The sequence below is a fragment of the Lates calcarifer genome, linkage group LG9 (genome assembly GCF_001640805.2).
Source record: "Lates calcarifer isolate ASB-BC8 linkage group LG9, TLL_Latcal_v3, whole genome shotgun sequence".
In the NCBI taxonomy this organism is placed as follows: domain Eukaryota; kingdom Metazoa; phylum Chordata; class Actinopteri; family Centropomidae; genus Lates; species Lates calcarifer.
Window position 1 is genome coordinate 21,698,973 of NC_066841.1, and position 25,640 is coordinate 21,724,612.

Genomic DNA, 25,640 nt, shown 5'->3' on the forward strand with positions numbered 1-25,640 from the left:
TTCTATTCTGGTTTTGACTGGGAGCCAATGTAGAGAGGCTAACACAGGAGAAATATGGTCTCTTTTCATAGTTCCTGTCAGTAATCGTGCTGCAGCATTTTGGATCAGCTGCAGAGTCATTAGAGACTTGTTGGAGCAGCCTGATAATAATGAATTACAGTAGTCCAGCCTAGAAGTAACAAATGCATGGACTAGTTTTTCTGCATCTTTTTGAGACAGAAAATGTCTAATTTTGGTGATATTATGCAGGTGAAAGAAGGCAGTCCTAGAAGTTTGTTTTATGTGGGAGCTAAGGGACATATCCTGATCAAAGATAACCTCATGGTTCTTTACAGTGGAGCTGGAGGCCAGGACAATGCCATCTAGCATAACTATGCCATTAGAAAATGTATTTCTGAGGTGTTTGGGACCAAATACAATAACTCGCCATCCAAGTCTTAATGTCCCTAAGTCATGTCTGAAGTTTCGCTAACTGATGGTTTCTTTAGGCTTAGAGAGGGGTAGAGAATAGGGACAGGAGAACATAGCATAGTGCAGATTCCATATAGAAATATAAATTGGTATCAGTAATACAATAGTTGTAATAATAGTAATGACAGTTAAAGTAGTGATTACAAGTAACAGTAATACTAGAAGTAGCACCAATAATTTCCAAGTATGACAGCAGGTGTTGAGTGGAGTTGTAGGAGCAGCAGGAGGCCTTTCATCACAGATCAGACTCTACAGCTCCAGAGGCAGAAATACCTGCCAGGAGCGTAGAAGAGGAGATAAAAACAAACCAAAAGAACTTTTACCACAACCTGGTAAACCCACATTTGTTGTAATGGTTTATGATATTTATAAAGCATTTGTAACTAGTTAGTTTAATTAACTGTTATAGCCATGTTACTATTCATAATCCCTTTGTAAAGTGACATTTTACATTTTATACAAAACAAAGATTACCATTTTTATTATTAATATATTTATATTTAATATTTATATTATTGTTTTGATCATCTATTTATTTGTTTATTATTTTCTCAATTAATCAAATAATCATTGTGTCTCTAAATTATCCAACCAACTATTCAAAACCCAAAGATAATCACAGAAGACTATGAAAACCAATAATCACAGGAGTTCAAATATTTGAGAATTAGTGAGGAGGGATTATATATATACAATGAGATGGCAATTTATTAGGTACAACTATCTGAACTTGTGCAGCCTAATCCAATAGTCCTGCAGTAAATCCTCCTTCATGAAGGTCATAGTGTTCAGTTTTTGTTGAAACTGAGTCCTCCTCGGTTGGCGTTGAGTGTTCAGAAGATTCTGAGGGGAATTAAGGCAAACTGTAAACCTAATAATGTTTAACCTGACCCTAACCTGGTCCTAAACCTGACAAGTTATTATTGGAATCTAATGTTCAGTCTCCTGATGGGAGCATGAATGTGCACAACAGATTTCCTTGTTGGAAATATGTCCGTCACAGACAGACAGATGGAAGACGAGGCAATCACAGCCTCCTTGGCTGACGTTTAAATGGAAGCAGAGAGAGGGAGGGAGGGAGAGAGAGGAGGGGGTGGGGGTGGTGTTGCAGCCACATAGATGTGGATGGTGCAGCGGGGTTGCGCCATCCTCGAATTGCTCCAACGATGTAACGACAGGAAGGAGGGCAGAAAAAACCCGTGGACTCTGACCAATAAGACGGATAGACGGGAGTTTTACCCTCTGCACGTCCGATGTCGTCATTGGGAAACCACTATCTGCCTCGTATCGCATCCCTGACAAAAATGGATAAGCACAGGTTGGAGGTCCGGACTGATCCGGTAAGACATGGAGCTTTAATATGCTGCATCGTGTTGTTGCTATGCAGGGACACACCGATCTGACGATGCATTTTACCTCCGTAACCCTTTCTGTCCTCTTCATTTCTAATTGATCTGACATCACTGCGATGGCCGCACAGACTGATCAGGAATCGTGCAGATTTTCGGATCTGATTACTGTGTTCAGTCGTTGTCTTTGGCAAAGCGCGTCGTTGTGTTTCTGACCCTGTGTTAAAGCACGCAGAGCTGCAGCGGGTTGCCTGTCCTCTTCACTGTCTAGTGAAGTCATTCCTCGCTGGCTGATGCTGGACTAAAGTGTTCCCATCCTGGAGTACTGACATCATCCTCATCAGGATTGTGGCTCCAGGCAGCGGCTCATCCTGCAGCGGCAGCAGCAGCAGTTAGGACAGACTATGCAGTGTTTGCTAGCTCAGCGCGTCAATGCGACGTTCGCCCTGCTCTGCGACTCAAGTTCATTTTGTTTGGAGGGAAGCAGGTCCTCTAGTCCTCAGGTCTTCAGGTATTCAGCACTGAACTATTGCAGTGTTCAGACGTTGCATAGGTTGTTCTGATTTTGTCATGAAAACAGAGGCAGAACAGTCGAGCCAGATGTTGCAGAGCTGTACGGAGGCTATAGGATGTGTGCAGATAGATAGATAGATAGATAGATAGATAGATAGATAGATCATTTCAGATGATTTATCCAGCTGACTGATGATTCAGCAACACACTGACAAATGTTCATCAGGGAACAGTCCTAGTGTTTAGAGCTGAAGCAGCAAATGTTCACACAGAAGCTGAAGCCCATGCTTGGTCATTTTATTACAATGAATTTAGTCTATATTTTGTCCCGTTAATTGTCAGACTAGTCACTGATGAATTTTTTACTCACCAGTTTGTCAGCTAAGAATTCCAATGCTATATTTGTATTATTCATTCAGTAGTGACAGGTTTAATAGCAGAGAGGAGCTGTGTATGAGCCCACAGAGTCCAGGTGGTCTCTGAGGACAGACAGCAATGGAGGAAACTGCAGCCAAGGCCAAACCCAACACCAACAGATCTGTTAATGAGTTCAGGTAATTCATTTAACTTTCTTAAATTTGTTTTAAAAAGACTAATCCAATCCCAGCTGACACTGGCTGACACAGGGCTTACATGTAGAGATAAACAAGTATTCACACTCACATTCACACCTACAGACAATTTAGAGTCACCAGTTAACCAGGGTTTGAACTCTTTTGTTTACCGTGTTCACCATTTTTGTTTGGTGTGTTAGCATGCTAACATTTGCTAACTAGCAAACATAAGCCACAGCTGAGGCTGATGTGACTGTCATTAGTTTTGCAAGTATTTGTTCATAAACATAAAATAATGGACAAAGAAAGAAATGTTGACGCTGATTGTGAAGTCATGGGGTCACCAGAGCCTGAGGGGAACAGGAATGTTTGAACTAAATTTTGCAGCAGTTCATCCAAGAGTTGTTGAGACTTCAAAAGCTGGACTAATAGGACACATAATAACACAATGGTCCAAAAAAAACAACTACCCGTAATTCATTGGTGCATCAACAGAATAAAGCTACCAGTGAGTTGACACTCAGTACATGTATAATCTATTTTTTCACAGTGTATGGTAGAGTATTTTGTGAAGCAGGGAGTAACTCTGCTTTTGAAAGGCACTATAGAAATAATTATTTTTATATGAGTATTTGTGCACACACATTAGCATCCTGGTTCTGAGTGTTTTCTTGCCTGTGATCAGATTTGGGATGTTTTCAGGGAACACAGAGTAATCAGTGTATTTCAGAAGCTAAGGATAATGGCTGTATTAACACCACTGAAGTTAAACCCTGTGTGCTGGATTTGGCTTCTTCCACTTATAAACAGAACCACCTTTTTGTAGAGAAATATCCGGTGTGAAAAGCATGCCACCTTCAACACTTTTGGTGTGTCATTTTTACACATTTTTAGCTTTTTGTGTGTTATTTTAGGACCTTTACTCCTGCGTTTCATTTTCCTATAGTGTTAGGGTTAATGTTCAGTGCTGATGCAGGAAACAGTCTGCCTTTTATGTATCCTCCTTCCTCCACACCTCCACATCTGCAGAGTAATAGTATAGATGGAGGATGGGGTGGTAGATGAGCTTGTAGCACATCTGACTTATTTGGTGGAATCAGGGCTCATGTCCTGTCACAATCCATCAGTTTGTCTTTGCATCTTATTGTTGTTGCCTGACCTTAAAAGTTTACTTGCACAGATAGATGACAGAACACTGTCCAATATAAACTGTCTGATTAAAGAGTTACCTTAACAGGAATACTGCTTCCTTTGCTGAGTTCATTATTCAAAGTTGATATTGGGGAGGTGAACAGGTGTATACTCCCTCCAACATTCATATCTAATATTAACCATAACCACAGTTCATGCTGTGCTGATATTGTAGAACAATTCAATAAGCCTTGCTTTACAGAATATACAATATCAAAATTCAGTTGCAATGAAGAGGTTGGAAGAACACAACACACAGAGTGAACTTGCTTCATACATATGTTGAATAGTCAGAGACATTCAGTACATGCCTTGGCACACACTTCAACTGCCCCAGTGAGACACACAGGTCTGTGGTGTTATCCGTCCATCCATACATTATCTATACTGCTTATCCATTAAGGGTGGCGGGAGGACTGGGGCCTATCCCAGCTGACATTGGGCGAGGTGGGTATACCCTGTCCGGATCACCAGTCTATCACAGGGCCAACATATAGAGACAAAACAACCAGACTCATATTCACACCTACAGACAACTTAAGAGACAAAGACAGGTGACAGTGACAATAGCAAGAAGTGTCAATACTGAACTTGTGTTTAGGGGCTGCATTATGTGTACTTGAAATACACATAATGTATGTGTAAAATACACAAATAGTACTTGAGCAAATTCAAGACTGATGTAGTATAGAACATAGGCCATACAAGAAATTCTGCTGAAGTATGAAGTGTCTTGGGGCTAGTGGCAGATTTATTCCCAATGTGACTACTACATCAGAGGCATTGAAGAGACTCTTGAGACAATCCTGCAAATGGATGTGGGAAATGAAGCAGGGAATGGCATTTATAGAGCTGAAGAAACAGCTAGCCAACTCAGATTTAATGGCATAATTCAGTCAAGAGGCTCAGACACGTGATACTAGAGACTACTACAGTGGAATTAAGAACAAATGCAAAGAGATGGAGCATGGATATACAGAACAGTATGTCATATATTAGTACCTTCACCTGGTCATGTGGCAGTGAGAAATTTTAGATGTAACAGAAATTATATATGAGACAATATCCAGCATTTACCAGAGTTCAACCTGCCATGGATGACAGACGATCACTGAGTTTGCAGTTAACATTAAAATATATTTCTGTGTTTCCCACAGGTTAAGGATTTACTTGTGGTAATGGGTGACGCGACATCATCAGTGTGCATGCAGAGACTTATTTAGTCTTCTAAACGCCTCAAATGCAGACTATCAATACACACTAGCTAGGTGGCTGTGCACAGAGAGGCCTCCAGTCCCCACTCTAATGAATGATGAATCGCACTCTAGACAGGTGTGTGCCCAGCTCATTGATATTTTGCCTCCACTGTAATACAGTGGAAATGAATGGAATTTCATTTGTGCTATTCACAGCATTAAATGATGGCATTCAAAGATTTCAGCAACATCTCTTTCTAGAAACCTAAATCCTGCTCATAGATCTCTCTGTGAGAGATCTATTACTGGAGCTACTTTCTACTTTTTCATTGTCATGAACAACACAAATGACAGTATTAAACCATGGTGTCTTAGATATTACTTAAAATATCTCACACAGTTTACTCAGGGGACGTTTTGAAGTCTGTGGTTGGTTTTGCTGCTCATTAAATCTTGATTTTGCCATTTGGACAATGATATAAGCACTGCAAGATTACTACTTGTGCAAAATGGGCAACTGTTATTTTGTTTGGAAATATGCAACAATGAGGCATGATATCAGCCAAACTAATAAGAGCCCTTAGGTTGGCCGTACATTTTAGCTAATCTTAATTTTGGAAGATCTCTCCAGGTTCTCCAGCTTCCTCCCACAGTCCAAAGACATGCAGGTTAACTGGTGACTCTAAATAGGTGTGAATGGTTGTTTGTATCTATGTGTCAGTCTTGCAATAGACTGGTGATCTGTACAGGGTGGGGGTATGCTTGGTCTACAACAATGTTTAGGTGGGTGGTATGTGTCATGTAAGTATGTAAGTATCATCCAGATGAATGAAGGACCCAAGGTTTCCCCACAGAACATTGTATTGTAATGATATGATCAATGTTATTCACTTCACCTGTCAGTGGCTGATTGGTATATGATTACATGCTCAGGCATGGGCATGAGACTTAACCATCTGTGTGGGATACTCAGCCACTTTGCTAAAGTGTGTATGTGGAAGAGCCACAGCACACAACAGTTACATGCAGCAGACACCATAGAGCATGAAAGGTTGGAGCAGGTGGTGTCTCCCATTACACCACATCCTAAAGGTGCTTTATTGGACTGAGATCTGGTGACTGTGGAGGCCATTTGAGTACAGTGAACTCATTGTCATGTTGAAGAAACCAGTTTGAGATGATTTGAGACATGAAGGGATGTTCCTGGTCAGCAACAACACTCATGTAGGCTGTGGTGTTTAAATGATGCTTAGTTGATACTAAGGGGCCCAAAGTGTGTCAAGAAAATATCCCCCACATTATTACACCATCACTACTGACAGCCTGAACCGTTGATAAAAGGCAGGAAGGATCCATGCTATGCTTTACACCAAATTCTGACCTCTGAATGTTGCTGCAAAAATCAAGACTCATCAGACCAAGCATTGTTTTTCCAATCGTATATTGTCCAGTTTTTGGTGAGCCTGTGTGAACTGTAGCCTCAGTTTCCTGTTCTTAGCTGACAGGAGTGGCACCCGGTGTGGTCTTCTGCTACTGTAGACCATCTGCTTCAAAGATTGAAGTGTGGTCAGAGATGATCTTCTGCAGACCTTGGTTATAATGAGTAGTTATTTTAGTTACTGTTGCCTTCCTATCAGGATATTCTTTCTTTTTTGGACCATTCTCTGTAAACACTAGAGATGCTTGTGCGGGAAAATCCCAGTAAATCAGTAGTTTCTGAGATACATCTGGCATCAACAACCATAACCACCTCATTCAAAGCCATTTAAATCACCTTTCTTCCGCATTCTGATGCTTGTTTTGAACTTCAGCAGGTTGTCTTGTCAATGCCTAAATGCACTGAGTTGCTGCCATATGACTGGCTAACCCATTTGCATTTATGAGCAGTTGAACTGGTGTACCCAATGAAGTGGCCGGTGAGTGCATAATCTACTAATGGTACCAGCAATATAGTCATAGTCAGGCAGACAGAGAAGCCAAGAATTTATTATGCTCTAAAGAGACCCCATTACATACTGTCCACAATTGATGATGTACTCTAAAAAATAAAGCACACATCTTTACTTTTGTAAATGCTCATAATGCATTTTTGCAGTGAAAACTAGACAGCAGCCTCCTCACCACATTCTAGACACCATGGGGCAATGGATTAAGCTGCTTTTTGTGGTGTCTGTAGAAAACAAACTGAGATTGAGCCTCTAAAATCTGCAGTTTAGAACCAAAGAGATCAGATTTCATGGACACATTGCAAAAGGAGTTAATTATCTCTCCAAACCCATGACTTTCTGAAATATGCAAGAGGTCACCAAGGGGAAATCAAGCAGCTAGTGATTGTAGTCACAAACACTAAAATGCAGCAAGGCCAGTTACTATGCAGAGCGATGCAAGGCAAAAAGGACTGTAGAGTTACTTGCCCCAGGAAGGTCTGCCAGCAGCTTATATCTCTCACGCTCTGTCCCAGGCTGAACAGAGCTATGCAGTTTTTGATTGCCAGAGGTTTTCACTATTACCCATACAGCAGGGGTGAGATTACAGCAGAACCCAAGCAGCTCCAGAGCATGCTACTCACACTGCAAAATTACAGTCTCAAAGTTGTAAACAGGCCAGGTCCAGATGTATACATAAACAACACACTTAGCAGAGCTAACACCCCCCCAGAACCATGGGATATGCAGTACACACACCACTGCAGGCACAGGAAGATAGACCAGGTGGACTATCTAAATGTCAACACCTGACACAAATCAAAGAACAAGGGAAAGGGATTAAGATCTCTAGAGGCTTGAGTCTTTGGTCCTGCAGGGTTGTCCTGAAGAGCAGATCCCAATAATGATCAGAGAATGCTGGTTTATCAGAGATAAGATTAATACATAGCATGGAGGGCTTTTCAAAGGTCTATGTGTCATCTTACCAAAATTCCAATGCCTAGAAATTCTAAAGAGAACATACTCAAGTTATTTTGGAGAAATGTAGCACAAAAGAAATACTAATTTCACATACACTACCAGCGCCATTCATGAGATCACACTGGAAATTACATTACTATACCATGCATCCATATAATAACCTGGGGTTAGGACCTGCCATTTGGAAAACAGTGTGTTTTTATCATTTGACATTTTAGCACTAGAATATTGTTCAAGACAAGTAGTTTGAGGAGCACCAGGGAGCTGAAGGCTAAAATATTAATTAAAAAAAAAACAATATATAAAGAATATATATAATATAATGAATATAGTCTGTCATGTCTGGCAGGTTTACACTGAGTGTTGAGTGAGACCAACAACTGCAGAGCATGATTATTTTTTAACGGGGGGGGGGGGGTCGCAATGGGAGAACCCCCTGCTCCCACACCACTAACACTCACATACACCTCCTACACTGTTGTAGCACACATGGAACATTTGTAATTCCACTCCATTCCATTTAATGCAGTTATCCTCCCTTTGTCCATACACAGCTGTCTTTTTCTAACTGTGTATTAAAGTAATGTGTAAATACAGCTTTAATGCAGTCTACCTCTATACAGTGGAATGAGTTTATTCAGGCAGGGTTTTCTCATGTTTCTCACAATACACTACATTACATTACAGTTACATGAGCCCATGGCCCGTTAGGAATGTTTTACCATCTAAATTACTTGTGGGAAACACAATGAACTATGTGCAAAACAGAAAAGAGAACATTATAGTCTAATATAACCAGTTACAGTTAGTTCATATCAGAAAAATTACTGAATTACTGAAAATAAACATGAAATGTTTTCACCCCTGCAATGAGCAGCAAAGGGGGTGGAATCTATGAATGAAGAACAAGTTTGTGTTCTCTATGAAAACCGTTAAATGAGCATAGATTCTGACTCCAGTCTCATTGAGCTGCTCACAGGCAGCAGTGCATCTCCTTCACAACTACTACCACTAAAGCTGCAGCCTCTCTTTTGTTATTCCTAAACTATCACTAAGAAACAATTAAAAAATGAATATTAGTTGTTGATAAATAACACTTTACCTTTGTGCTGTATTTTTGTTGTACTGTTTTTTATTTGATTTTTTTCATGCCCAGTTTTGATGGGCGTTACCTCACAGCAAGAAGGTTCCTGGGGCTTTTCTGTGTGGAGTTTACATGTTCTCCCTGATTTCTGGGTTCTCTCTTGGTTCTCTCCAGCTTCCTCCCACAGTCCAAAGACATGCAGGTTAACTGGTGACTCTAAATTGCTCATAAGCGTGAATGTGAGTGTGTCTGGGTATTTATATATGTCAGCCCTATGATAGACTGGTGACCTGTCCACGGTGTACCCTGCCTCTCACCCAATGTCAGCTGGGATTGGCTTCAGCCCCCCAACAACCCTTAAGGATAGGCGATACAGATGATTGATGGATAGTATTTTTGGTAATGTGACAAGAAACGGTATGCTCTGGCAACTAAATTTTTAAAATACCATCGCCTCTCTTAGGCCACATTGCAAGCATAACAAGCCTCTCTGGCATGAAAGGCTTAATTATTTGATCTTCTACTAACAGCTTCTGCTATGGGTCACAGAGCACAGAAAAATAAAGCTCACTGAATGAATTATAATAGAGCATGCATCACTGCCTTTCTTTTAGACACAGCATCCAAGTGTATAGTTACTTTCAAGCTGTATGGGCATGATAGTGGGAGAATGACATGTAACCTAATTTTTGCCAACATATTGTAAGATATGGACATCTATTTTCTTTCTCCCATCTCTGATCATGTTGTTTCGTGTTCTTTTGCATACAGTTTTGTGTTCTTTCCTGCAAGTGTTCCATGGTGCACCTTACAGCAAGCATTGGATTGTCTTGGTACATCTGTCTGCAAGCAGTACATCGTAATACTAGTGGTGGGACTCTATTAAAAATGTATCTAATTAACTAAGGGCTTTGAATTAATCGCATTTTAATTGCATAGCAATATTTGACACAAAAAGCAACATTTTTCAATTCAGAAAAATGTTTTTTGAATAAAACACAGTACTTTCAAGTACATTCCAGAAGAGTGGTAAACAACACTGCTTGCTCATACTAGGACTAACGTTAACATTAGCTCTGACGTCCCTGCTTGCTGCTACATGTTTAGCATTGAGGTGATACCAGACACTTGAATTGCTTCGTCAAATTCTTTGTTGCATAATTTGCACACAAATTATGTAACTTTACTTGCTCTTATCTACGCTTCCATCCGACAGTTTTTCAAACTGAAACTTTCCATTCACCGGGCCAAGCAACGCAGTCTCATCTGTTTCATCTGTCACGTTTGTCATTAGCCTGCTACTTGCTTTGCCACTTTCCACATGGGCCTTTGTTGTCTGACGTCACTCGACGCATCTGGTGCATCGGTATGACACCATCATGTATTATAAGAGCTAGTTGGCTCATAATACATCCATGCAGTACTTTCTTAGGTGCACTGATTTTTTCAACAAGTATCTTTTCCTGTAATTAATTAATCGAAATTAACAAGCTTAAGTCCCAGCCCTACTTAATACACTTCAATGCAAAGATATTCTTATCCAACAAAAGGCAAGGCTTCCATGGAATTCAAATCAAAGCTAATCATAAAATAGTACCTCAATCATTAAGGTTTACCTTCTGATCCATTATGTTTTAAAAACAACCAAAGGAGTGCATCAGCACCATTTAACCACAAGCTTTTATATGGTGAAATATGTGAACTTTGAGTACTTTCTTTGCATGGCTCCAATGGTCCAGTTAGTACAAACACAGAGAGGGCAAACCAGAAGAATGAGATTCTTTGTGTGCTTATTAATCTATGCTGTGCTTGGCCATGCAGTTTGGCGTTCTCATCTCATGCATAATAAGACTACACAATACAGTAGATTGTGCTGCCACTCTGTGAAGCCACATTGAAACTATCCAGTAGTCTTCTGCATGGTGAATCAGTATTGATGATTGAATAAAAGACACATGGTAAATGGACTTGTACTTTTATAGCACTTTTTTAGTCGTATCGGTAGAGAATAGGGACAGGAGAGCATAGCGTAATGCAGATTCCATGTAAAAGTGTGAGGTGGTGACGTGGATTGGGTTTGAGGTCCCAAACCATCAGAAATCTTCAGCCAGATTCAGGTGTTCAAAAATTATCAGGAGGCAGCAGTATCCAGCAGCAGAGTTCATTTGTCGACAAAGAAACCCGAGAACCGTTCAAAGTGCATACATGATACACCTGAATAGCTCCAAACTGTACTGGCTTTGTCCCTCTTTTTAGGCAGTTTTGGCTGTGACTTTCCACGCCTCTCAGGTCATTTTACTGGTCTGTCAAATTTACACCATTAAAACATTGGTTCGTGGTTTAGATGTCTATCTTGGGGCTCCTCATTAAAATACACTATTATCTTATCATCAAGGCCACTGTCTTCTGGAAAGCACCTGGGCTTTTCTTCTGGCTGCACTCCAGCTTACAGGGTCATGGCAGGGCAGGCCCTGTCCTTTTGGCCTTTTCTCTCTCTGCTTTACACCATTATGTTCTGGCCTGTCCTGGTTGCATTTTTTAAAACTAAGTTACCTTTTATTTTTACACCATTATATGTCTTTTTTCACACACAGTAAGCATGCAGTGAACACTAACATCAACTCACACATGGTGGCTTTTAACACACATATATCACATTTTCTTTGAACACTTCACTCTTTGCATACCTGTTGACAAATTATACACTACAGTGGTATCATTAATACAGTAGTGGTAATAATAGTAATGATAATTGAAGTAGAAATTGCAAAAGTAGCAGTAAAGCAAGAAGCAGCACTGTTAATTCTAAATATAGCAGCAGGTGTTGAGTGGAGTTGTAGGAGCAGCAGGAGGCTTCACATCATCATCACTCTACAGCTCCAGAGGCAGAAATACCTGCAGAAAGAGACAGAAGAGGAGACAAAGATGAAAGAGCACCAAACTACAGGAAAGGGGGGGTACCAAGTTAGTAACATGTATTTATGGGATATGAATCCATACTGAGAAAGAGAGAGAGAGAGAGAGAGAGAGAGAGAGAGAGAGAGAGAGAGAAGCTCATTGCATCATGGGAAATCCCCTGGCAGTCTAGGCCTATAGCAGCATAACTAAGGGATGGTTCAAGCCTGAGCCAACCCTAACTATAAGGTAGGGTATGGGATAAGGTTCCACAGTAGAGGAGCTTGATAACTGAAGGCTCTGCCTCCCATTCTACTCCTGGAAACTCTGAGAACCACCAGTAAACCAGCATTCTGGGAGGGCAATGTCCTGGTGGGATTGTAGGGGACTATGAGATCTTTAAGGTAAGATAGAACCTGTCCATTAAGGGCTTTGTAAGTGAGGAGGAGGATTTTAAATTCTATTAAATGTAGAGAAGCTAACACAGGAGAAATATGGTCTCATATGGCAATATTACGCAGGTGAAAGAAGGCTGTCCTAGAAGTTTGTTTTATGTGGGAGCTAAAGGACATACAAAGATAACTCTAAGATTCTTTACAGTGGAGCTGGAGGCCAGGCCAGCTCTGGCATTACAGAGGGCCTTCTTATACATGTTAAGACTATCTTGCCAGGCTAACCAAGAGAGTTAAACCACAGAACTAACCTCTTTTGCTTTATTGCTTTCTTTTTTAGGGGGGCAATAGCAATAACAGTCTAGAGTTGTATGCAGAGAGCCCGCAACGCAGTTTACAAGATGATCAAGTTGAGAGGGAATAAAGCTAATATGAGGTATGGCTATTAAAAAATGCTATTGCTGTAATACAATTTTATTGAACATAAACATTTTTAATGTTTCTGCAGTTTCTGGCCCAAAAACAAAACACAGTGCTTCATCGCCCTCCCTATTCACCTGATCTAGCACCATGTTATTTTTTCCTTTTTCCTGAGATCAAATCTGTGCTCAAAGGAACACATTTTGAGTCTGTGTCAGAAGTTAAGAAAAGAATGACACAGAACATGTTGTTCTCAAACCTATACTGCACTGCTTTGATCAGTGGAAGACCCAAATGCAGTGGTGTGTTGATGCAGAAGGGGAGTATATTGAAGGAGAAAGACATTGAAAAATGTTTATGTTCAATAAAATTGTATTACACCGTACTATAAGAAAGATTTCTAGTAAGGATATTTTTGCCTGTTGATACATAGCCCAGCAATCAGAATTCAAAAGTAATTAAATAGTGGCCTGATCTTTATCAGATCTTCATTCTGTGGGAGGACTATTAGATGTTCAATATCAATACCATAGGCCAAAACAAGGTCGAGGGTGTCATACTCAGGCTGCAACAAAGCTGAACCCCAAAAGTAGACTCGGGACACGGGCACAGATGGAGTTAGGGAGTCTAGAGATCCCAAGGTTTATTTATAGAGTTGGATGAGGGGATAAGAACCAGGCCAGGGTGACGAGGGGGGGGACAAGTCCGGGTTAGCCAGGGTACCGGGCCGAAGTACCGGGGAGAGTGCGGAGTCCAGCCGGGAGAGTGGGGGGACCAGCAACCGAGTAGAGTCCGGAGGCAGGGGCGGACGGCAGCCCTGGTACAGGCGAGGCATTTGGAGAACTGTGACAATCTGGCGGCTTGTAGCTGGAGAACCAGGGTAGATATCTGGCTGTGATGAGCTGATGAGAAACAGGTGTGACCAGCACAGCCGTCGCGCTGCAGGGAAGCAAAAAACACACACACACTGCCATAACAGAGGGTGTGATTAAAACAGTGAAACACACTGAGAGAAGCCAATAGAACTCAATAATGAGGTGCATTAATGCAGAGCTAAGGCTGTCATTGTTGACATCCACATGGATGTTAAAATCACCTACTATAATAACTTTACTTGTTCTAAGGACTAAACTGAAAATTCTGAAACTTCTACTATATACTGTATACTATACTATAACAAACAATTGGCTTTAGTGTTTTCCACTTTGGGTGTGACAAACTAAGAGTAAACCAACTGATTGGTCTTTGGGGGGAAACAAATCTGAACATTATTTATGGATTGACCAAATTGGTTACAGCGCACAGAGCACACTCCACATGGTAGCTTTATTAGCCTAAACGAATTACGAGGTATGGCTATTAAAAAAACGACACTAATGCTGTAATACAATTTTACTGAACATCAACATTTTTCATTGTCTTTTTCCTTCAACATCCTCCCCTTCTGCATCAACACACCGCTGCATTCGGGTCTTCCACTGATCAAAGCAGTGTAGTATAGGTCTTCTTCAGACAGTTGTCTCAGAGCCTCTGTTGTTCTTTTCTTAACTTCTGACACAGACTCAAAACGTGTCATATGGTGCTAGATCAGGTGAATAGGGAGGGTGACCAAGCACTGCGATTTGTTTTTGGGCCAGAAGCTGCTTTACCGAGAGCGCAGTGTGAGCTGGCATGTTGTCTTGATGAAGAATGAAACCATTTTTCCACAATTGTGGTCTCTTTCTTCTGGCTTTTTCTCTCAGTTTTTATAGAACCTGAGAAAGACATTGAAAAATGTTTATCATACATAATCATACCTTGTATAAAAAAACATTAAAAAGTTAGTATTTGCAGCAAAAAATAAAATGAAAATTAGACCAAACACACTGAAATATGCCAGCATGACAGCACAGATGAGAGCATATCATCCAACCAGTTGACCAGTCAACCGGGAGAGTACAGCTCTGCAATTCTAAGTACCACCAATCACTGGTTTGGACATTTATGCATCTCAGCTGTACAGAGAACATGTGAACAACTGCCCTAAGATGAGGTTACATTTATTTAAAGTTAGCTCACTGTTATGATCAGGGGTGACACTTGGTTAAGGTAGTAAGTAAGTGGAATTCCATTCCCACAGACATTAGAAACTCAGGAAGCTTTGTGGTGTTAAACTCTCTGAGGTCTTGACCACTAGTGTACTGGTGCCTCGAGTCTCTTACAATGTAAAACCAGCCTAAAGCTTTAGCTAAATGTGTCACTATGAGTGATTGCCTTGCATTTATTTTACTGATTATGTTTATATCACACTGATGGATGTTTCATTCTGCCTTCCCAGGGACAGCAGATGCAAATTAGCTACCAGGTACTATGGTACAATTACTTTTAATTGTACACACTCCCTGCAAAAACAAACAGTAAAACTAAGAAATGCAATGTTAGTGATCTCTGCAGCTTTTCTGTGCATATCTCTCTCAAGCACTTGATGTACTTTCAGTACATCCATTCTTGTTTTGTATTTAAATTGAAGTGTCTTTTGTGAGTAAAGACATTCTCATCCACAATTACAACACCACAATGGCTACCTGCAGTGTTAGATCACGGATCACCAGTATATCACAGAGCTGACATATAAAAACAGGGTTTGAACCATTTCCAATTGATTTTTTAGAGACAGGAACAGAGAAGGTTTCTGGCTTTTGATATCTGCTCCCTCCGACCAACACCTGACATGTTAATTCACTTGTTATACTTAAAGAGTAGAGTCACCATTTTTTTCCACATCCTTAAAGCAACAGTCAGATACAATGGAGGAGTGGACATTGAGGAGTGGAGAACTTGAACTTTTCCCATTGGGCCACTACACAATTTGGGTCAATGGCTCAATGTGAAAGAAATAAAACATCAGAGAGAGATAGAGACAGAGACCAAGAGAGTGAGGAAGCAAGAGAGGACAAGGTAGAGAGTGATAGATGTGGCTGTGTGGTAGTCATAAGCCTACCTGAGCAGGCTGTTCTGTATGGCCGTCAACTGTGGCTACATAATAAAAATATCAGAGTAACTTTTCCCTGTTTCTACAACCACTTCACCTAATCTGTTAAGGTTGGCACTTATAGCTCTGGAGCTGAGCAGATATCCCCTTCTTAAAAATTCCACTACACCCTGGTTACCTGCTTTTGGTCAGCAAGGTTTGCAGAGTGGGAGACCACACACACAATCAAAATGCTGAATGTGATGATATAGAATAACAAAACCCAAGACTTCATGATAAAATGTGCAAATGTAAAAGAAATGTGTATTATAATATGGTTGAGTCAGTGTGTAATGTTGAATGTTGATGTTGGGGGAGGGTAAGCCAAGAGGGAATGAATTAGTTCTGCCTGGGAAGTCAGACATTTTATAGGGTATTCAGTGCCAGTGGTGCAGTGTTGCAGTGCACTGAGAGTTGAGCTCCACAACACACCATAAAAGCCAGTGCTCACTATGCTCACTGACCATAAGTAACACCACTACACTTCCATTGGAGAAGAGACATCCATTACACTGGACAGTCATTCACCATTCTTACCAGTTTGAGCCAATAACCAGCTCAACTTCAGTAAAGCTATGTATATGAAAAACACACAGACAGAAATATGCATATACATTCTTGTCATCAGGTTTATAATTGTGTGTATATGCCTAGTTTTAGTCTACAAATCTTAGTTGTCACAGATAGCCATAAATGGATGTAGAAATAGTCTATTAGAAATATTTTACTATCATTTTACACAAAATTACTCTCTCACTTTACATTTTATATGCATCTTTTCATATTATCCAATACAGACAGTTATATCTATCTGTATGCATGCTCTGAAGTCTGTGTGATGTGCACACATTCTCACCATACAGTCTTCTTTTATGAACACCACTTCAAGTGTGGGAATGGCATATTTTTCTGTGTTCTCTGTGGTGCCTGCTTTACATTTTAGTGTTGATAAGAAGAATACACTTTTGGAAGAGGATTATGTAAGCCCTCCCAGATGCAATAGCAAGCTCAGTCAATATTTGACTGATTCTTGAATACCTGAACATGTACAGTGATGCTCTGCTCCAAATTATTTACATATAACTCTACACACAGTTAGTGGGTACCCACTAAACTGGTGATTCCTGTGCAGCTAAAAAAAATGACCACTACAACTATTAACATTAAAATAGACGGCATTCTGTTTATTTTGCCCTATCTGGGATAGGCATGCTGAGTTGATTTTTAGTATGTTAGATGTGACACTGACACAACGAGAACACATTTGGGAATTTCTGAGTATCTTCTTGTCTTCAATGAGGCAGTGTGATTTAATTCACAAAGCCATGAGGTGCTCAAATATAAGTCAGAGATCCCTAGACTAGTGTAGGCGGTGTGTGTTTGTGTATTTTGTGAGAATCAATCCAAGGACAGTTTGGCAGTCCTCCATTTGGGACAGTGAGGTTAGAATTATGTTTTGTTTCAGTTTAGAGTAAAGGTAAAGTCTGGCGTTTAGTTGTGATAACTGAAGTAAGGGTTGTGTGTGTGTGTGTGTGTGTGTGTGTGTGTGTGTGGAATACCTTCAAGTTAGTGCTATTTGATTTTAGTGTGAAGGTGCAGGCCTGTACATTGGCATCAGGCTACACAAACTGACTTGATTACTGCAGTATTGAGGCACACTGGCACATACAGAAACTTCCAAGTTTTAAACTAGATGATACAGCTATTTTAGGGTTTATAGTTAGAATTACCAGTACTGGACACTTTAATACAGATTTAGACCATATATTTATATTTGGGTATAATTTTGATGCTGTTGCCATCATTGAAGACAGCATGAAGTCAAAACACATTACAAAGAACTTATTTTAAACTTCAAATGAGAAAATATGTCAAAATATGAGATGGGTCTCAGAATAGTTTGTTCTATTCTTTCAAAATCCTTCAAGCTTCAGTAACCCCAGGAGTACTAAGATTTTTTTGAAGCTCTGAAGCTGTAAATACTTGTGTGTGATCAGTTTTAAGTGAATCACATGTGCATGGGGCCCCCATTTCTGCCTAGACAAACTAATATAAGTGATATATTTAAGTAGTACTTGATTGTAGCCCAGTCAAGGTGAGATATTGGGGTAGGCTTGTTGGTTTTTCACAAAATAGATCACATCACTGACATGTGTTAAGGCCCTAGTGTTAGGGGTTGTGTGTCTTCTTGTGTGTGTGTGTGTGTGTGTGTGTGTGTGTTGTGCTCTCTCTCTCCCTCTCTCTTCCCAGGTGATCGTCCTGACCTGAATTCACTAATCAGGAGCGGAAGCAGTAGAAGGGAGAGAGAGACACCAGTCGTGGCCAGTGGGCCTCTGAATGCCGGTCGGGTGTGTGTGTGGGAGCTGTGGCTACCAGTAGACTCCTTTCTGTGAAAGGAGAGTGTGGATTGATTAACTTTGACTTACCTGTGTCTGCTTTGCACTAGTGTGTGCTGATTGTAGTTTATCCTGGTCCCTTGGTTGTTTTCTTCTGTTTGAGCACAAGCGAATTCAAAATCCTCCTCCTCACTTACAAAGCCCTTAATGGTCAGGCTCCATCTTACCTTAAAGATCTCATAGTCCCCTACAATCCCACCAGGACTCTGCGCTCCCAAAATGCTGGTTTACTGGTGGTTCCCAGAGTTTCCAGGAGTAGAATGGGAGGCAGAGCCTTCAGTTATCAGGCTCCTCTACTGTGGAACCTTCTCCCAGTTTGGGTCTGGGAGGCAGACACCCTCTGTACCTTTAAGAGTCGGCTTAAAACTTTCCTCTTTGATAAAGCTTATAGTTAGGGTTGGCTCAGGCTTGAACCATCCCTTAGTTATGCTGCTATAGGCCTAGACTGCTGGGAGATTTCCCATGATGCACTGAGCTCCTTTCTCTCTCTCTCTCTCCCTCTCTCTCCACTCAATATGGATTCATATCCCATGTTACATGTTACTAACTCAATATCTCCCCTTTCCTGTAGTATTGTGCTCTCCCGTCTCTCTCTCCTCTTCTGTCTCTTTCTGCAGGTATTTCTGCCTCTGGAGCTGTAGAGTCTGATCTGTGATGACAAGTCTCCTGCTGCTCCTACAACTCCACTCAACACCTGCTGCTAGAATTAGAAATTACTTACACTGCTATTAGTTGTATTGCTATGTTAGCAGTTAATACTTTAATTATCACTACTATCATTACTACTGCTGTATTACTGGCCTCATCTTACATCTGATATGGAACCTGTGTTATGCTATGTTCTTCTTTCGCTATTCTCTACCCCCTCTCCCCTCTACCCCCCCCCTCTCCTTCTTAACCCAACCGGTCGAGGCAGATGGCTGCCCACCCTGAGTCCGGTTCTGCTCGAGGTTTCTGCCTCTTAAAAGGAAGTTTTTTCTTACCACTGTCGCCTATTGCTGCTCATGGTGGGATTTGTTGGGTCTCTCTCTGTAAATACCTATTTTAAAGAGTACAGTCTAGACCTGCTCTATATGAAAAGTGCCTTGAGATGACTGTTGTTGTGATATGGCGCTATATAAATAAAATTGAAATGAAATTGAATAAATTGAAGCGTCTTTCATTTGTGAATAAACTCCTTTTTTTGGTTACATTGATTCCATCCTTGTTTGCTCTCTTTTCCCCCCTAGTTTACCTTCCAACCCTAGTTTACTCCTCAGGGAACGTAACACATGTATTGTACATTTTCTACTTTTTGTTTAATGTTACTGCTATTTTAGTCAAAGTCTAACTTGCTAACAAATTATCCATACTGAATTGTATTTCTTCTCCATGCATAATTAGTGGAATCATATATTTATTTTTTGTCTACACAAATGTCACTGACTGAAATTCTTTGTTATCTCTCTAGGCAACATCAACATTAAAGCAACTTGATGGAGAAAACTAGAGGAGCCCCTTTAAGATGACACGCACAGACCCGCCTGACATACTGGTATCAACTGTGCATCGAGATATAAAAGTGATTCCCATTTCTTCTCACTACAAGTCCTTGCAACCCTCCAAACAATGTGATTCTATAAATTACAGCACACTGGAGGACAGTAAGAGCAAAATCAATAAGAGGCACTGCCGTACCTTTGACTATAAGTCATTGGAGTACCCAAAATCACACAAATACTCAATGGAGTCCCCATATAGGAAGGCTGATAGGAATGCAGCCAACCCTGATGTTGCCTGGAATGCTTTGGGCCGCCAGCAGAGATACCGTTTTTCTGCTCCGGACATTTTCAGCCACAGGTTAACTCCTCAGCCAATGGTTGCTGATATGGCCAGCGAATTGGTTGTCCCTGAACAAAAAAGAAGGACCAGGTCAAAAAGTGCCCCTCGGGTCCAGACCAGTCTCACCCCTGTGTCTTTTGAAGGGTCCTCATCTTCAGGGAGGAAGGGGAGGGAATCCCAAAGGGCTCCAAGAGACTCACGCTGGAGACCAGAAGTATCACCGCGTAGGGAGTCATCCTATGCAGCAACTAGGGCTCATATGCATGAAGTACACCCCATTAAGTTGCAGCCTCAAATAAGTGACAGCAGTAGATATTCACCTCACTTTGCTGCTGATATGGAGGATGGAGGGCTAGATAAACCAGTAACTAGTCCTCATGTCAGGTGTCGGGTGGACATCAAACCTGACGATGCCGCATTACATCATTCAGGACGGAAACAGACTACACCTCAAGTTGACATACCCTGGCAGAGGCACCACAGTGGGGGGAGTAGGAGTCTGACTGTACCACGCCATTTCTCCTACTCCAGAACACCAACTCCCACTGACTCATTAGGTACAGAAAGTAGGCAAACTTATCAATATTCCCGCAGCATGCCAAATAGTTATTTACAACCCATGGAAATTCCCTTGCAAAGAATGCCTTCATCAGGTGATTACTATGGAAGGGAACGAAGAGCTCATTCCAGTCCTAATGTGCCAACCAAGTTCTTTTATGCAGATGACCCAGGGAGATATGTTACTACTGCTCCTCCTCAACCAAGTACTTATTTTCATGATGAACGTTACACACCAGGACAAACATATACTCCAAAAGTGCAATATGTGCAAGATCCAAGGACTCGAATGGTGCATGCTGTAGCTACAAGACCTTATTATCCTGAGATGGAGTCCTATCCATACTCTGTGCAGACAGGATATCCCAAACCTTATACAGCAAATGAACCAGGGCCATACATCATACAGACACCTCCAACTAGAATATTTTATGGGGATGATCCAAGGTCTTATCAAATCCAGACTGCACCACCAAGATTTTATTATTCCAGTGACATGTATGCAATGCCACCTGAGCACCATATCCCTGCAAGGGCATATTACACTGAAGGCCGAAGACATGCACGAGTTATTCAGGCACAAACAGATGACTGGTATGGCTCAGATGCATCTGGTTATTCCACCAATCCTGCCTCTTATGTATCTCAAGTCACTCCAACCAGAGTCCGGCAAGAGCCTGTGTTAACACCCTGGTATGCCAACCCATGTATAGAACCTCAAAGAATTGGCACAGACTCCAAATCTTACTCAAGATCCTGGGACAATATTCTCAACTCTCGTGTAGAGAGGGAACAACCTCTTCCTGTACAGCGGGGTCAGAGCTACGATGATCTTCTTGACTCCAGGAAGCCTGCAGCAGCCACAGGTGACAAACCACAGCCAGTTGTAGTCAATCTCTCCAGTTCACCAAGACGTTATGCAGCCTTATCAATGTCTGATAACTCACTAATTGACAAAAGCCCAACAGAGATGTCAAAGAGTTCTACTAGTAAACTCTGGTTTGTCACTCCTGAAATAACAATCACTGATAATGACATTCGACCAGGAAACCTTAATAAGGCTGAGGGACGTTCTGCCAGTTGGGACATTCTTGACTCCAGAAGCACTGAGGGTCCAGAACTGTCTCAGCATGACTTTGAAAGCTCAACCAAAGAGAAGACACACGACAACGCCTCACTACAGCAAAGCCTAGAACAACTTGATGAGCTTCTCGCAGATCTTGTGACTGATTACAAGCCACCCAGTAGAAGGGCAAGTGAGGACATTCTGGATCAGCTAAAGAAGTTAATTGATGAGGAAGAGGCAGTATCTCTGTCCAGAAAGAGCTCAAAGGCAGGTGCAGAGGAACCAGCTCCTCTTGACAAGCAGCCAACCTCAATAAGAATGAATCCTGATGCTTTTCGAGATATGGACGGGGCCAGTGATGCAATGAAAAGTGCAGATGAGTGTTCCCCAGATCAGAGCCCAGATGAGGATGATACAATGATGTGCTCTAACAACAAGTGTCGGAGGACAGAGACCCTGTTCAATGCTTGCCTATATTTTAAATCCTGCCACAGTTGCTACACCTACTACTGCTCTCGAAACTGTCGCAGGGAGGACTGGGACATTCATAAAGAAAGCTGTCTGTATGGAAGAATTGGCAGCACATGTCGCCACATCATCAAACACTGCCGGGAGACTGTGGAAGTCCACAAAGCCTTCTCCCGCATTGCCAAAGTTGGCTACCTTTCTCGAGGTAGAGGAGTTCTCTTCCTTGGTTTTCCAAACCCTGCATCATCCAGTAATTTCCTGCAGTATGGCCTGGAAAGTCTGCTTATGTCACCTACGTACCTGTCCCTCCGAGAGCTCGAAAGCTTCAAGGACAACTTAGGGGAGTACTGTAAGGAGCTACAGGAAGCTGGTAAAGAGTATGACCCAAATGAATGTTTCATCTTGAATGTGTCGATTGCGGTCGGTGAGCAATTGCCTGAAGGGCCATCACCAAGGAACCAAGCTCCAACGGTCAGAAAATATGCAAAGGTTGCTCTGGCTTCATTTAGCCCTGAGAGAAAGGTTCACAAGAAAGAGAGTGACATGGAAACACTGATCCTTACTCCACCCCCAGGGACAGCAGACATCGACAAAGAGGGAGAGGAAGGTAGAAAGGCCAGGGAAATATGTTTTATCAATATACAACGAGAGTTAAGGATTCGAGGGGTTTTCCTACGCCACGAATACCCACAGGTGTACCAGCAGCTCTGTGAATTTGTGGAAAATAATAGAAGGTTCACACCCACAACTATTTATCCCATCGATAAGAGGACTGGTAAACAGTTTATGTGCATGATTATGGCTGCCTCTGAGCCCAGGACATTGGATTGGGTAGGCACCCCACATCTCCTTGATGACATTATTTAAGTGCACCTTTTGTTGTAAATATATATGTATAGAAATACATATATATTGTTACACATATTTATATATCAATCCAATTACAAACATTTGTAGATAAGTATTTTGTTATCAAAATGATATATATTCATGTCTGCTTGGTCAGTATTATTCTTTATCAGAATATTTCTTGTCAGGTGCAGAATGAGTACAGTACATTATTTATTTTAGTCTTTTTAAAACTACATACTTTTCATTCACCACAACTCATTTATCTGTATCCTGGTCATGTACTGTTACAACACACTCCCTTTGGCAGGGATTACCTAAGATGGCATTCAGATTTTTTTCAAATTATCAACAAACTACTGTTCTTTGTACCTTAACCTCTTCAAATGACTCAATTTCTGTAAGTGTGTACAACATGACTATTTTTCATATACATTGTTTAATTGTATAGCATTCAGAAAATATTAACATTATTTTCTTAGCTACGTAAATACTTTCTATGCAAAATTGCTTCATGAGTTAGTACCACATTCCCGTCCAAGGAGTTGTTTCTGTTATTATATTATATTATATTATATTATATTATATTATATTATATTATATTATATTATACACATCTGTAAAGAAAGTTTTTGTCAAAATTGAGATAAAAATGTTGAAACTTTTGGTGGCAATGTAAATCCTCATCATAAGAAAATAAGGAAAATGAGAGAGTTGTGCTACTTGAAACATCTATAAAAACAGGCACAACATCTTATAGTTGCTTGGGTAGGAGTACTGAGCCTACTGCTTACTTTGGAGAAAAGCTAATTTCAGCAATTTTGTATTTCTGAAGAAGTGCTGGGCTTGAAAGCAACCTCTACAATGGATACTGAAATGGTGCCAGTTACCAGCCACACAGTAGGTGTTGGCCTGTACTGTTCAGTTTTAAACACTGTGAATAGTCAGAGTTATCTACTACAAAAACAAAACTTGGTAAAATACCAAAAAAATCATGCAATTTCCTATAACACTGAAGGTGATGAGTTGTATTTTTAGCTATATTCAAAAATAAAAATGAATTATGAATTAGCAGCAGGAGTTATTGTCCTTAGAACAAGGTGAGCCAGATTTGGCACAGTAGCTATATGGTACATAAATGCTTGAAGACAACCTTAGTTGTGTATATGTGCTGCATTAGGTTTATAACGTGTGATTTATATTGTCCTCTTTGGTTTTATAGCAAATCAGAACCATTACTCATTGGTTGCAGATATTTTAGAAACATTTATCAATGCAACTTAGCCATGTTGCCTCATTCATTTTTAAGATAAAGCACATGTCATATTTTGTTTTATCCTAAATCATATTTTGTAGCATCCTAAATCCCAAATTTCCTGCCAGTATACTGATAATGATTTGAAACTTACAGTTGAGTTTTAGAAAATGAACAGTCTAGCTAGAACATTGTGTGTTTGAAATGGTAATATTCAAACTATTTAAAACTGACCCCATTTGACAAATGAATAAGCTGTTCTCTCATAGTCATTAATCATTCTTCCCCATTTAAACTTTTCTCCTTGTGAATCAGCTTTCCTTAGAGTTTTCAAGACAAAGTAAATGAAACTTGAAGCACATATATATTTGAAAATCTGTTGTTTGGCTGACAGGATGTGCTGTACAGATTCAGTGAAATGTTGCTGGCTGCATGTGACTCTGTTTTCTATGCTCTGATCTAATTTAACATGACACTGATGATAGTGACTTGCTCGATGAATGGACTTGTGAAGATAAAAACTACTCTGCTGTGTAAGAAATAAAGTATTAATTTTCCATTTTTGTCAGTTGTTCAAATTAAAATAATGTGTCAAAGGCAATGAAGAAGAGACTTCACAAAAATCTTGAGAAAATCCTGTAATCTTGTATTTTTTATACTTTAAACATATGTGTGTGTGTCTATTTATAAACCATATCTAATAAATGGAATGGGAACTCTGGGTACTGCTGTCTGCCTGTTCTTTAGGTGAAGCATATCAGACAGCTGAGTCCTCTCTTCAAAGGAATCAGTGTAAACAGTAAGTAGGGTTATAAACAGGTCAGTATCATAGGGAAGAAATAAACTGTAAATGGTAATAAATTGGTGTAAACTGTTGGCTTAATGATAAAACAATTTCCATATAATTCATGTTTTTAGATGAAAAAGAGTTATAGTAAAACTACATAATAGTAACAGTGGTAGTAATACTTTTCTGTTTGTGTAAAAATCACTATTAATTTTCACAATAAAGAGTAAAACCTATGCATGTCATATGTTATAGAATAAAATTAATTTAGTTCACGTAAAAAGGACACACACACACACACACACACACACACTTCAGCCAAACTTAATGTAAGACTTTACTAGTTAAAGTCTAGGGGCAAGGCATTACTTCATGACCAATGATGTAATAGACCAGTGTACTTCGTTAGGTTCAGTTTGTGAGTATTGCTTTAAGATAGACTCAAAAAATCGGAATCTG

General features: G+C 40.5%; 1 protein-coding gene across 1 annotated transcript; it reads left to right on the forward strand.

Annotated features, from left to right (window-relative positions):
* Positions 1–1,542: 1,542 nt before the first annotated feature.
* ajm1 (apical junction component 1 homolog) lies at positions 1,543–25,115 on the forward strand. Its single transcript, XM_018701957.2, has 2 exons — positions 1,543–1,811; positions 19,828–25,115. The coding sequence occupies exon 2, from the start codon at positions 19,882–19,884 to the stop codon at positions 23,155–23,157; it is 3,276 nt and encodes a 1,091-aa protein (XP_018557473.1). The 5' UTR covers positions 1,543–1,811; positions 19,828–19,881; the 3' UTR covers positions 23,158–25,115.
* Positions 25,116–25,640: the final 525 nt, after the last annotated feature.